Below are 13,838 nucleotides of genomic sequence, written 5' to 3' on the forward strand. Positions count from 1 at the left end.
GACTGATTAATTTTGGCAATAATGATTTGATACTCAAAGAGGAATGTGAAAAAAGGAGGTGAAGTAAAGAAAGTACAACAAGTGAGGGGGGCCAAAGGATTCAACGGCACTTCGAGCCGAGTGAGTATGAATCCTTCCGTTAATCATGGGGACTTGGGGGAGAAGTTGAACTGCCAAGTGCGCCACCAATTCAGTGGGCTTTTCTTTTATCTTTTTTTATCTTTTTTTTTTTTTGACCTTTTTCCGGATTGGTTGTGGGATTCGTTGTTTGTTGCTTTTTTTTCACTTGGCTTGTCATCACGGCAGGGGTTCGGGAGAGAGGCTTGCCAAAACTGCAGTCCATGTTCTTTTGGGCAACGGTAAAAGCCGCTCTCCGTTGGCGGTTGTAACTAGGCGGCTTGGGGTGGAGAGGGGGTGTGGTTGCCTTGTTTCGGTCACTTTTTATTGGTACTTTTCGCTTTTCGTTTTCATTTGTCTGTGTTCGTTTGTGCTCTTTATCCATATATTTTTCAAGACGACAAGCTTATTAATTTTCCCTGTCTGACTTTGTCACACTATCAAACTAATTTCTGTTTTTTGTTTATTTATTTATTTTTGTTTATTTCTTTGGTTCAGAGAAAAAGAAAAAGAAATTGTCCGGAGAAGAAGGCAAATGGACAGGAAAGCACCGAGTTTCCGCCCAGCCAATGGTGGTGCTGCATCTACATCGCAAAGATGTCTTACGCGAGCGTCAAAGCGATTGGCTCCAGGCCGAACCGATGGGACAGAAGAGCCCACAACATTGACGGGGTGCGGGTTCCAATAAGCCCATGATATTGGTCATATTGAACATGATCCCTGTACTTGGCTATAGTTCTTACCTTACTGTTATGCTACCTACATTACCTTGTGTACATGATCTGGGGGGGTCTATGCCTTAGGGTCTTGGTGGTGATGATGTAGTACTGTAAGAAGAGGAGTACCCGATCCACCCAGACCCCGGTGACCGGTGAACAGCACCTGCTGTACCATGTAATCACCTAGCCAGCCCTGTACACTACACGTGGTAATAGCAATAACACTCAAAGACCCTGACCTGTTTTGTGTGGAGCAATGCGCACGCGGGAAGTCTTGTCCGTGAGGGATCAAGGGACTTTGCTTTTTCTTCCTTCTATCAACTCTACTGTAACTATAATTAATTACCGTACTTGAACGACGTGTTTGCTCACTTGGGAGGGATGTTAAAGTAGCCCCCTCACATACAAAACGGCCCCCAAATCAATATATCCCACCCCTGCGGTCCTTTTTTTCGGGGGGAGAAACAAGAGCAAGCCAACTGTGGGAAAATAGAAACAAAACGAATCCAACGCAAAAATAATGAAATATGCGTCAGGAGGACATTGGAATAAGCGACTATAATTGGACAAACCGGAAGACAAAGTTGTGATAGAAGCCGAATCGGGCTTGCAGCCCGATTACTTGCCCAATTAATTAATACATACTTACACCAACTAGGCATCCCGTACCCATCGAAAGAAAAAATACGTCGTAACACACCAAAAACCGAGCCACCCAAACGCAGTCTCTTGATCCGCCGCTGCATGAAAGATGGTGGGCAACACCGAAAAGAAGAAGACCCACAGTTGGTGCAAGAGCTCCCAGCCCAGCTGGGCTGAGGTTTGGGCCTGGCTTATCCCGTCTCTGCATCCCACAGAGTAACACAAAACAAGCTTGGCTGGTTGCTGGCAGTCCTTTCAGGGTATACCATCATGTTTTTTTCTCTCTCTGTTGCTTCGGCTGTCTGATCCGTCGACGTGCCCATGTCCCCCCTTCCCTCTCCCGTCCCCCGAACAAAAAGAAACAAATAACCGCTGTTCGGCGAGAGCCGTCTTGGAGAGGAGGGGGTTTGATGTCGGTCTCTTGTGCTTCGCTCATCACACATACCGGGCTTCGTACTGTGCTGCTTCTGTTGGCGAACCACTGAGCTGATTGGTTTTGGGTAGTGCGTGTGACGTGGATATAATAGGAGCAAATGCGGGATGGTGACGTCGGGGCAGAATCCTTCAACCCCATTATCCGCCCTCAGCATCAGTTCCCAATGTTTACATCAAGGATTATACCGTCTTTTGTACCGTCAAGCCAGGCAGGCTGTCAGATATTATTCTTCTCTTGTCTTGACCCTTCGAAACATCCTAGTCGTCGCGTGGCGAGCTGCCAAAGGTGGGGTTTTTCCACCCGGGGTACCGGTTTCAGTCCTCTCCCTACTCTCTCGCTACTGCACTTTACGTATAGCAGGTTGGTATTGGTGCAATGAATGGGACCATTTCTCTGAGAAGGGGGGAGGGGGCCGGAGTGCCATTAGTCTAGGCCAAATGGACCCCCGAAGACAAGTATTATCTGCTACTTTGACCTTGCGCTGGGGTCTGGAATAAACGATATGTTATGCACTTCGGCCCTACTAGGTAGGATATTGACTTTGTAACAACTCACGAGCCAAGCAGTCTTGTCTCGCATCGGGATGCTACACTGCACAAGGCTGAAAGAGAAACCCGAAAAGGCTTCAAGTCAAAAAACAAAATCAAAAAAAAAAAAAAATAAAAATAAAAAAAATAAAAAAAAATAAAAAAAATAAAAAAAATAAAAAAAATAAAAAAAATAAAAAAAAAATAAGCGGCTTTAATGAATGACCGCTATAGGCAAATCACCCGTTCGTGCATCGGCAAAATCCCGAGCAGCTGAGCAAAGTGTAAAAAAAAAAAGCTTTGGGGGGTGTAATGAATCCCATTGGCCGTTGACGATCAATGAAAGATAGATGTCTTTTTTTTTTTTTTTGTACTCAATTAGCCCACTCATTCGCCGTTTGTCATTTGGAAGACAAAGTTTGCCAAAGGTCCATTTCATGCATAGGGGCATGGGGAGAGGGGAGTCAATAAAACTCACATCACCTATCAGAATTTCAAATAGGGCGGCCAAATCGGAGCATCAGGAAATAGTTATTGAGCTGACGCCCGAACTACTCGTGCTTTTTCCGTTGCACGACATGGAAGGCAGCCCTGTGGACAATTCCCAAGCCTACCCGGTTGAGGGCCCCAAGACACTGATGTGGACTGAAGCTGCAATTGCACTCGCTGCAAGGCAGCGAGAAATAGAAGACGAGCCTAAAGACAAATAAAGCCAGAAATAGCCTTCGCCATAAACGGCAACAAGAAAACAGCATACCTTCATTCGTTGCGTGGGGCGTGGGGGCGCTAAACGACATCAACTACTTGCGACGACTGGGGGACTTGCCCAACTGTCTAATCTAGTTGCTGCTAAACCGAGCAAGTCAGTCCTCAAAAGCTCACCGGCCGGCACGGATTACTCGGATAAATACAAATAATGATGATAATAAGAAGTAAGAATAAGAAAAAAAAGAAAAAAAAAAAAAAAAACCTTTGTGGTTTGGGTCAGCAAAAGCTGCTTCCACACCCCTCTCCAAAACGAGAGAATACAATCCCACCCACCCCCAAATCTCGCCCCATGGAAAGCCAATTTACACACCCCTCGCCAGCTTTACCCCGGCGCTGACAGTAATCTAGGGAATCTTAGTGCTCGTGGGGCCGACAACAGAAGGGGGGAAGGGGAAAGAAAACCAGATATGGAGACTCGTTCGGTGCCGCCGTCAACGGGTGCGAAGACGCGGCCCGTAGCGCTGGCGTCGAGACTAGGGTTGTTTTTTTCTTTCCATTTTCTTTGCTTTGCTTGCCATGTGCCATGTGAGCCCCGCCCGAATCTCGCTCGCTCGCGGAAGAGACGGAAAAAAAAAAAAAGGAGAAGAAGAAGAAGAGATGAAAAAAATCCTTGCATCTTATGAAGGGGGGCGCTGTTTATTGTGCCCATCGGCCAGCCAACTGGGTGTCATCATTCGTGTGATCAACTGAGATAGACGAAAGACAGTACTGACTGTAGGGCAAAAAAGGGGGGATACAGAACAAGACGGAAAAAGTATTTCGTAAGCATATGGAAATTTAAGAAAGCAGTCACGCGCAATCTTGTTCTATACATGTCTGCTCTATTTGAAACAGAAAAGAATATTATATACTTGTAAAGGCTGGTTGGTGCTGTTGGGCATCGTGAGAAATAGGTAAGCAGAACAGGATAATCCTAAAACAGTAGCGCAAACCTCGCCCCAACCACTTGGCTGTAGCAGGTTCCCCCCTTTGCTCATTGTGAGCACCAAAACAGGAGTGGTTCTTGTTACAGAAACACAGTACAAGTGGTGATAAACAAAAACATGACATCCCCTTCGACTTTCCCACTATCAAAGACTCCAAACAAATATCTGCGTGTCATTGTTCCCCATATAATATCATCCCATGCTATCCAACCGATTCTCCCGCAATGGTCATCACTCCGTGTCCCCTACATTATTCATCCTAACATGTGTACAAAGAAAGGATAGACCCTAACCCCTGGAGCTAGACGCCAAAAGACAAAGTGAGCATATGCATGACTGAAAGGAAGTAAGACTCAGGGCTATGCTATCCCTGTCGTTGATGCTGAAGGGGTATTTCATGTCAGATTCTCCAATGTTCCCATATATGTTGTCCCATCATGCTAAGTCATGTGTTCCTCGTGGTCGTATCGTGTGTGCAGTGTGTGGGTGGCCCTGCCACTTCATTCCTTGACCGTCTCTCCAGCCAGGGACGGTGCATTGTCTTCCTTCTTGCCAAATGCCCAGCCTATCCAGCTAGCTCGCTTGTTTTGCTGGCTGGTACTGATATCGGGGTTTTCTTGCACGAGCCTAAGTGGCCGGGGCTTGTTGCCGCCGAAAGTTGCGCCCGCACCGCCACCGGAGCGCGGTGGGCTGTTGCTCGTGAGCGACATGGTGTCTGCGTGCTGGTGGATGCTTTCGCCGCTGGTGGACGACGTTTCGCTTCGCATGCCGGGGAAGTTGCCCGATGATGACATGGGCACGCTGGCTCTGCTGCCGGACGGTGTACGGGTGCCTGCAGATGGAGTACCAGAGTGGAAGAATGTCTGGCTTCCGCGTAATGTGGGCGAGAGAGGACCGCCATCACCGCCGCGATACATCTGGTTTACGACGCTGGCAGCTCCGGAGGTAAACTGCTCCGACATGGGCCTACCACCGCGGCGCACAGATGTATTCCGCGTCAGCCCGATGGGAATCGAGGGCGCCGTTTCGGGGTTCGCATGGGCCGACGAAGGTTGGGTGTTGCTGGGCATAAAGGACATGGGACGCGGTCGAGGTTTGCCAGGCGCAGGGGCTTCTCCAGGCTTGCCCATCGCGATGGACTTGGCACGCTGCAACAGCGTCGGTCCCGATGATGGCGGAGCTGGGAGCTCTTTGTTGGTGTTTGCCGGCTTGAAGTCGGGGGTGTCTCCATCCTGGTTAAGGATGGATTCAAAGTCGGCGCGCTGGAGCAGCCGCTCGATAATTTTGTTGATGTACAGCGTGAGCGCCTTGTTTTCGTCTCTGGCCGAGCGAAGTTCAACCTCCAGGCGACGATAGGCCTCGTCGCTGTTACTGGCCTCGGACAGCTCGTCTGCCAGACTCGAGCCGCCCGTGTTCTCGTGACTTGAGCCTGTGCGTCCTTCAAGCGCAGCGAGAGCATCTGAGGCGCCACCGCTGCCGATACTGCGACCAAAGTCTCCCTTAAGTGTCCTCTCCTGCAGTAACAGCTGGTAGCTCTCGTTGTCCTCTAGAAGACGGGCGTTGGCCATGCGCGTCTCCATAAGCAGACGTTCAACCTCCTGAAGCCGCCCGCCTCCTTGGTTCTCCGACTCGACAAGCTTGATCTGAGCCTCTGCGAGCTCAAGGCGTAGCGACTCGATGAGCTTGTCCTTCTGCAGCACAAGCTTTGAGCTGTTGCGAGAATCGCTGCGTTGAAGAGAGCTTGGCGGAGCGAAACTGCCATCAACACCAGGTGAATGTGTTGCTTTGCAGAAATAGTGTTAGCTTTACAATGGTTCAGACCCATCAGCAGTACATAAAGTTTTTTGTTGCAGTAGACTTACCTTGCCTTGACGGCCTTGATTCATCTTCCGCCCCATTCGCATTCCTCTGGGCCAGGCTGTCCTTTAGCCTCTGGATGACGGCCTGCATCTCCTCTTCACGATTACCCATCTCTTCTTTTTCCTTGGCCATTGCACTTCTTTCGGCCTCGTAGATACTCTCCATTTCATGGATGCGTCTTGTTGACTCGCGCTTTTCGTTACTCAAGGCCTCAATCTGTTCTTCTTGCTCATGCAGCCTCTCTTCCAGGCGTGCTTGCTCGGCCATCGCCTCGTCCAACTTGCTCTGCAGAACCTCTGCCTGCCTCTGCGTCGTTTCTGCAGAAGTTTCGGCCTTACTCAGCCTCTCTTTGAGGTCGTCAATCAGGCTGAGTGTCTCAGCACGCGCGGCTTCGTCTTCAGCGGGGTTGCCGCCCGGGCCAGGTGAACTCCTCCCGTTGGTTCCGTTACTGAGAGGAGATGCGCGAGCGGTGCGCGACGTGACCGGCGTTCCACCGCGCAAAGACCGAGTCCGAGCGACACCAGCAGCCGCTCCAGGAGAGGACGGCGTAGAGGTGCGAGCGGGAGCGCGCGCAGGGGACGCCGGTGTGGGCGAGCCTGCCGCATCACGGCCGGTGCCCGGAGGCTTCCTAGCCGTCGCTGCTGCTGACATGACTGAAGTTGTGTTGGTGTATACAGTAGCGAGGGTAACTTGTTGCTTTGTTTGTTGTTAGGGCTGTGCTGCGTCTTCCAAAAATCTCCCCCGAATGACTCTTTTGCTTTGGTGGTAGCTAGCTAGCGACCGTGATGTTTCGTTTGTAGCGAATGATTTTCTTGTATGTTTCTTGGAAATACCAGGTCTTGTTGCGCAAATGACCAGCCAGTCGTTACAGGGCCGTCTCCCTCGACTCCACGATGCGTCGGGCAAGCTTTGATATCGCTGGGTCGAAACAAAGACTATTGTTACCGTATGTTGGGCAGGCAACGAGGGCGCGGACTGCTAACCGGGCGCCACGTCGGAATGCAATGCAGGCAAGAGACGGAAACGTTTCTTCTTGTGATTCCCCGCAGGAAACACAGCTGAACCGAATGGTGTGAGAAACGAAACCGAAGAAATTGTGCAGCTTGATCGAGTAAGTAACCTACAGTAGACAATGGTTGGGCAAAAGACTGTCTTGAAATCGACTCTGGGGCTTAATTTCGAGTTGAGGCGTGCTCATTCGTCCGTCTTTCACCGCTGCCCAAGACTGGTTTTATTTTTATTTTTATTTTATTTTTTCTCTTCTGCTTTAACGAACACCCAAAAAGGTCCATGTGCAGGACGCGCAGGGGAAAGGGGTCCCACAGGTGGGAAATGGAGGAGGGACCGCTATTATTGGATGTGGACACTGAGGACTCTAGGCCAAAAAGTGGGTTCTATTAAGTGTCGAATCGCGGGCGGAACTTGGCTTTGTGCTTTTTGCGGAAGGAGCAAGTTGGAGTCGAAGGCCGAGCGGACTAAGCCTACGCCACACTGTGGTCTCAACAGCAACGTTTGAACGGACGATCCGATGTTTGCCTTTGCGATTACGTTGAGCGGGTTTTCTTTGGCTGAAGCCTCTTTACTACGACGAATTTCTCTTTGAGGCTGCCTCTACGAAAACTCTAAGAAGCCCACCGGGTGAACACCGCGCTAACTCACTTGCACTAGCTGGATAACTATAACAAGCTGAGATGAGGACAAGATGAAAGCTCATCGAATGTGCGGCGATAGAATCTCTCGAGACATGGGTCAAAAAGCCACATTCATAATCATTCAGGCTAGGCTGGCGGGCGGAATGCGCGCAAAAGGCGTGTTTATTTCCTGTTCAACTCGGATCAATCCCCCATGTTTAGTACCGGTAGTCAAGTATCACTGAAGACGGGTGCAGTTGCGGCCGGACAGCATGTTCCAAGGACAGTGTGTCCTGTTGCTGGTCCCGTTTCGCCCATTGTCACATTGTAGTACGTGGTATGGTGCTCTGGCAAAACGTAATAAAATTCGCCAGTATGATTCAAAGAAGACCGGTTCCGTGGACTGAAACGGAGCTCACACCCGGACAAACTTATTTGAAGCTGGCATAATGCTTGGCCAACCTCCAAAGAATTGAGGCTTCCCACAGGACACTCAGGAACAGGAACAAGGTTACAAATCAGACTTGTGGGAACCTGTCAACAGGGTCTGTTGGCCAATGTTCCAGGAATGGGGCCCCGGCAGACTTTTGGGCGTTCTGATTGAGCCCGTCGTCCAATACCGTTAGGTTTACATCTCCCGCCAACATAGTACTCACGCGAGGTGCGAAACGCCATGATGGAGAAGTCAGGAGGACCCTATGACAGTAAAGTCAAGGCCTTTATTCTACTGTGGTCAACCCTGCCCGCTTCTATATCATGCACAGTACCATATAGACGCCATGGAACCCACATAATATGTGTCCAATCTCGGATATCTAGCCTACGTTGGGAGGTGCTGCTACGTGCAATCTGTTTGCTCAATGCAAAACCGCTTTAACGGCATGGCCACCCCGCACTACAAATCAGAGAAGCTTTTCAGACTCATATAGAATAGATCTCAAGATATTACTGTATTTCTAGGTATGGAAATATCTCTCAAAGTAGCAAAAGGGCTTGCAAAGGGGGGCTGTACTACGGTCGATGTTACTCGGCTGTTGACTGCATCCTGTGACCACACATCTCCCAGTCAATATCCACACGCCAAACATTAACCCATATTTGCCCAAGTACTTTAACGCTGTCAGCCTGATCCCAACATATGGGCCCAGGTTCGTCCCTTGAGCATGTGATTCCCTTACCGCTACCGCGTACTGTATACTTTACATATATACTCCTTGTACAGTGTTAAATCACAACATTATCACCAGAGGAAAATGACTCTGACCTGAGAATTACCACATGCTGAACCGAGGAGGGAGCTGCATCCTGGAAAGTCTGTGTTGTCTGATCTAATATCTTCACTTTCCATTTCAGGCTGTGCTAGCTGTGTCAAGAGCACACTATGAGAGAAAAAAAAACTCTTCACTGGGCTCTAGTCTCATTCGACTAGATTACTGCTCTGGGCCTAGCGAACCCACGCAATTCTCGGCGGATGTTTTCAAAGTTGATTCAGGGAACGCAAAATATATGACCGTCCCTTCACCCATTGCTGTTGCTTTTAATAACCAGTTCATTGCCCAATCCCAGTTCATCCTTAACGCCGTACCATCCTGAAGTCATGGAAGAAGTGTGGCCTTGTCAGGCCAAGCAGTTGTCCGTTGGGGACTTATGCCTGCTGGTCGGCCAGGATGTCCGAGTCACCGGCATCGAGGATAGCCATGGTGCCGCAGCGGAAGAGCTTACCGCAGGCAGTACCGAGCTCAATCTGTGGCGCAGAAAAGTAACAAAGGGTTAGCTTCAAAAGTTTTTCCCTCCAAAGTCTAGATAAGAGACTTCTTCGCTGGGCAGGCGCGGGTCAAAACGAGACTGGGCTCGAATCGCCCGGCCGAGAGCAATTGATAGAAGTATACGAAAGCGACAAATAGAGGGTATCATACGTTGTTGCCGCTGAAGTGGTGGACGGGGGTCTTGGAAAGCATAGAGTAGTACTCGAGCTCAGACTTGCGGAGAGGGGGAGTGTTGCCGGCGATGATAATAAGCTTGGCCTTGTTAGAGCGAAGGCTCTTCAGGGTCGACTTGTAGCCCAGGGTGACTGTGAATTCGTTTCTGTTAGTATAGAGGATCTTGCAACTGTGCGTGGTATTGACTCTGCGAGCGGTGCCAAATGCATACCCTTTCCGGACTTGATGACAAGAGCCAGACGGCTGTTGATGTTGTCGGTGGACTTCTTCTTGGGGGCCATTTTGACTGGTTATCTTTGTCGACTACGGTTTGGCGACGGTAAAATGGTTGTTGTCGGCAAAAGAAGTTGAGAGATTATCAAAATTTGAGCGCTGCATTAAAAACGATCCCCGCTAATTAGATTTTCTCCAGGGCGGGTTCACCCAATAATAGTCACGTGATACGATACTCACTCTGTCGCACCTTCTTCAATGCGAACCCTAAAACACCCCACATGCCACTGACTAATCCTCGGGGGACCTCGCCTTGCTTTGAAATCAAGCCTGGTCAAGGAAAAAGAGTAAAGGCCCCGTTTCCCCCCGGTGCGAGAAATCCTCAGCCGAACGACGACATCATCACCAAACACACCCAGCACAAGACAAAAGAAAATCAGTCAAAATGGCCCGTCGTCCCGCTCGTTGCTACCGGTACTGCAAGAACAAGGTCAGTCACCAGAAGTTCTTCGAAATGTTCTGAGCAGGAATCTGCGATCGTGGAGGTGGAAGTGGGATATTGGATTGCTCCCCATCGGCATACGAGGAGGATCATTTGCACATGGAACAAGGGCGATTTGAATAGGGAGACTGCTTTGCGGATCAGATTCGTCTTTGGGGATTGCAGTTCGACCATACATGTGCATGCAAGGAAGAACCTCAACCCAAGAGGAGCGCTTTGCTAACGAGTTATCCTTCTATTAGCCGTACCCCAAGTCGCGGTTCAACCGTGGTGTGCCCGACCCCAAGATTCGTATCTTCGATCTGGGCCGCAAGCGTGCTACCGTCGATGACTTCCCTCTGTGCATCCACCTCGTCTCGAACGAGTACGAGCAGCTGAGCTCCGAGGCTCTCGAGGCTGCCCGTATTTGCGCCAACAAGTGAGTGCCAGCGACTCCACGAATACCGATGTGGTGATGGGCAAGTATGGCTGGGAAGTAAAGTCCAGGAAGTCGACTGACAAGCCTTGCTTCTACAGGTACCTGGTCAAGAATGCCGGAAAGGAAGGTTTCCACCTGCGTGTCCGCGCCCACCCGTACCACGTCGTCCGCATCAACAAGATGTTGTCGTGCGCTGGTGCCGATAGACTGCAGACCGGTATGCGTGGTGCCTGGGGTAAGCCCAACGGCACTGTCGCCCGTGTCAACATCGGCCAGATCATCCTGAGTGTCCGCACTCGTGACTCTAGTATGTTCAATATCCATATATCTAGTCATGGTTCGACATTCAGGCTGACAAACATGCTTTTATCTAGACCGTGCTCTTGCCCTGGAGGCTCTCCGTCGCTCGCAGTACAAGTTCCCTGGTCGCCAAAAGATCATTATCTCCAAGAACTGGGGATTCACCCCCCTCCGTCGCGAGGAGTACCTCGAGAAGAAGGCTGCTGGTCGCGTCAAGGTCGACGGTGCCTACGTCCAGTTCCTTGCCAACCACGGTTCTCTCGAGAACAACATGAAGCGCTTCCCCGAGGCTTTTGCAGCTTAAGTTGATCCACGGTTTATCGTTGGGTTGGATTAAGCTGGGTTTGAGGACAGGACTTGCATGATTGTTTTATTTCTCTGGGTTTCCATGGCGGCGTAATTGGGGTTCATTCTCACAAAAGGGCTGAGACGGGAAAGCATGTTCAGTAGCAATCTAGAACTAGGCACAAACCCGCGGCTTCTGTGTTCTCTATGGAATTTGTGGCTCATTCCCTGAGGCTGTTGTTGACTTTGCGTGCTCAACAACCGGCATATCTTGACTTGCTTGCTGTTTTGACTGTCAGCTCGGTCACAACGGGCAAAGAATGACGGCATGGTACTAAATTCGGCTATCACGGGTCGGTCCCGATTCATGACATGGAGCTGCCTATGGCGTAAGGTCGTGGTTGATTTGTCAAGTTGGACAAGACAACTTGTCACCAACAATAGTTATTACTGATACGAAGCAGCTTGCACGACTTGCACGGATCCTATGAACCCGCATCCAGCCTTACATCATGCAGGAGAGAGATTGACTGTGTCTTAGGTTTAGGATGGGACATGCGTCTGCTGCCCAGAGTGCCTGCGTATGACCCTAGCTCACCCTCCAGAACACCAGTAGACTCAACACTTTGTGTTCTGGCTATGTGGGTATCAGGAACCAAGAATCCTTCATTCTCCGGTACATTGCTTTCATTCAAAGCGATCACTACCCTTTTTATGGACATTGAGACAGTACAATCAACTGTATTGACCCAACCTGTCATCGAGAAATGACGACATGTAGGATGAGAGGGAAATAATATGAACTTGTCCTGACCGCCTGAACAGTGTACAAGCGCATGACCTCAACTAGAGTCGTCTTTTGAGTGGGGTTTGCTTCAGAACCAGGATCGTTTGTTAGAGTATCTGACGTTTGCACTATCAATTGTGGATGCACAATCCCATTAGCATAGGACACCAAATCAATCTGCAACGAACTCAGGATATTTTGCGGAAGTAGTCCAACGGGAGTAGGTATGGATGGTGGTTATCACTAAAAAGTGTCGGATTTTGGCACTTCTTTTAGAAGGCTGGCAGCCATGCAGTGCCCCGCAGTCAAGACACTTTATTCAAAAAGGCGTGTCGAACCCCTTGATTCCATGTCAAAGCGGGATTCTTGGTTTTTGAGGTCGCGTGTAAGCCAGGATGCATTACTGGCCTAGGTGGAACCGTTATACATAGAATTCCAAAGTACTACTTATGGCTTCGGTATCTCTACAGTACACATGGATTGCTTGCTCTTCACTATTTTCCAAGTTGCTTACCACTATGCTAGTTGGAATTCCATTCGATCTCTACCACCAGCCAACGTAGCACATCACCAAAAACGACATCATCATGATCTACGGCGGTTGGACCTTATTTGCCATCGCCACCATATGGTTGCTCATGTGATACCCAGAAAGTGGAAACAAGCCCGCCAGGAATTAATTACTCTATAAGAAAGAAAAAAACTAATTTTCTGGTCAGTCTGACCTGGAGACGCAAGGTACGCCCACGGCTTCTCCGTTGAGGCTGGAAAACACGGTGTCGAGCACCTCGTCAAAGAACGTGGTAGTTGTGTTCCCCAAGCCTAATGCTTGTGAGGTCCTGTCCCGGGACAGGATGGTAAGCCGCGAACCGTAAATGCCCAGCGCTCAGTAAGATGTTTGACAGTCATGGATGACTCATGGATAGTGACCAGGCAGAGTGGTTTGGATCTTAAGCAGCACATCAGTGCTATTTATATCTTCGGTCATGAGTTCCAGTAGACAATCGGCAAATCAGAATCTTCCGTACGGCAATGCAGCTTGCGCAATAGAATTTAGTAATACCATTTGGCGCTGAATCACGACCGTGTGCAGATTTTTAAAAGAGTAACCTGCTAGCTGACGAGCTGGGAGATATGGCGGTATGCGGCGCAGCAATTTGCGGCAGTTTTTATCGCCCAGTCGTTTGGTGTGAGTTTCGACAAGGCTTGAATTGTCCGGCTTAGTATTAGCGGGTGTGGTTGGCCGTCAGTGCTATTGTATTGTGAGTGCTGGAGATAATAACAACAGATTTGTTGAGGGAGCAGATAAGGGAGATTCTCCTAGGAAACAGTTTCGTACTTTCGTTTCCCTCTTTAATGCTAGGCATGTCGATGAAGCAAACGTTCAGGTGACATCCTCATCTGGTCCTATTTCGTGCACATCTCGTCCCTTAAGGGGCACGACGGCGGGGGCCGTGCCTGTTGTCTCTGCGTAGGGCAGGGATCTGGATCAGTGTTGGTCAGGATCGCCTAGAGCGCAGTATCCATTAAGCCACTTCGGAAATGCGGGGCGCTCGACCCAGAAGAGACCACCAGTGCCGTAGGCCACGGGGAAAAACGGAGCAATCCCGTCCACTTTCATCTCTCATTGCTACGTTGGACAAGGACAAAAATGGAAAAGAAATGTCCTGTACAGGCTGTTTTGTTGGCGGAGAGTGTAGGACCAGAACAATAACATCAAAATCAGTCTATTAAGTAATTACTGCCCTGACCTCAAGATTCGGTCCG

The 13,838-nt window shown here is 49.6% G+C and overlaps 3 protein-coding genes across 3 annotated transcripts; 1 reads left to right on the forward strand and 2 right to left on the reverse strand.

Annotated features, from left to right (window-relative positions):
* Positions 1–4,635: 4,635 nt before the first annotated feature.
* Positions 4,636–6,646, reverse strand: PpBr36_06257 (uncharacterized protein; the record flags this gene model as incomplete). The annotated part of the gene is made up of 2 exons (XM_029893403.1): positions 4,636–5,918; positions 5,998–6,646. The coding sequence occupies 2 exons, from the start codon at positions 6,644–6,646 to the stop codon at positions 4,636–4,638; spliced, it is 1,932 nt and encodes a 643-aa protein (XP_029745486.1).
* A 2,625-nt stretch (positions 6,647–9,271) lies between these two features.
* On the reverse strand, positions 9,272–9,847 carry PpBr36_06258 (uncharacterized protein; the record flags this gene model as incomplete). The annotated part of the gene is made up of 3 exons (XM_029893404.1): positions 9,272–9,370; positions 9,543–9,697; positions 9,778–9,847. The coding sequence occupies 3 exons, from the start codon at positions 9,845–9,847 to the stop codon at positions 9,272–9,274; spliced, it is 324 nt and encodes a 107-aa protein (XP_029745483.1).
* Positions 9,848–10,224: 377 nt separating this feature from the next.
* On the forward strand, positions 10,225–11,303 carry PpBr36_06259 (uncharacterized protein; the record flags this gene model as incomplete). Its single annotated transcript, XM_029893405.1, has 4 exons — positions 10,225–10,269; positions 10,524–10,699; positions 10,798–11,006; positions 11,074–11,303. The coding sequence occupies 4 exons, from the start codon at positions 10,225–10,227 to the stop codon at positions 11,301–11,303; spliced, it is 660 nt and encodes a 219-aa protein (XP_029745482.1).
* Positions 11,304–13,838: the final 2,535 nt, after the last annotated feature.

The sequence above is a fragment of the Pyricularia pennisetigena genome (genome assembly GCF_004337985.1).
Source record: "Pyricularia pennisetigena strain Br36 chromosome 4 map unlocalized Pyricularia_pennisetigena_Br36_Scf_6, whole genome shotgun sequence".
Taxonomy (NCBI): domain Eukaryota; kingdom Fungi; phylum Ascomycota; class Sordariomycetes; order Magnaporthales; family Pyriculariaceae; genus Pyricularia; species Pyricularia pennisetigena.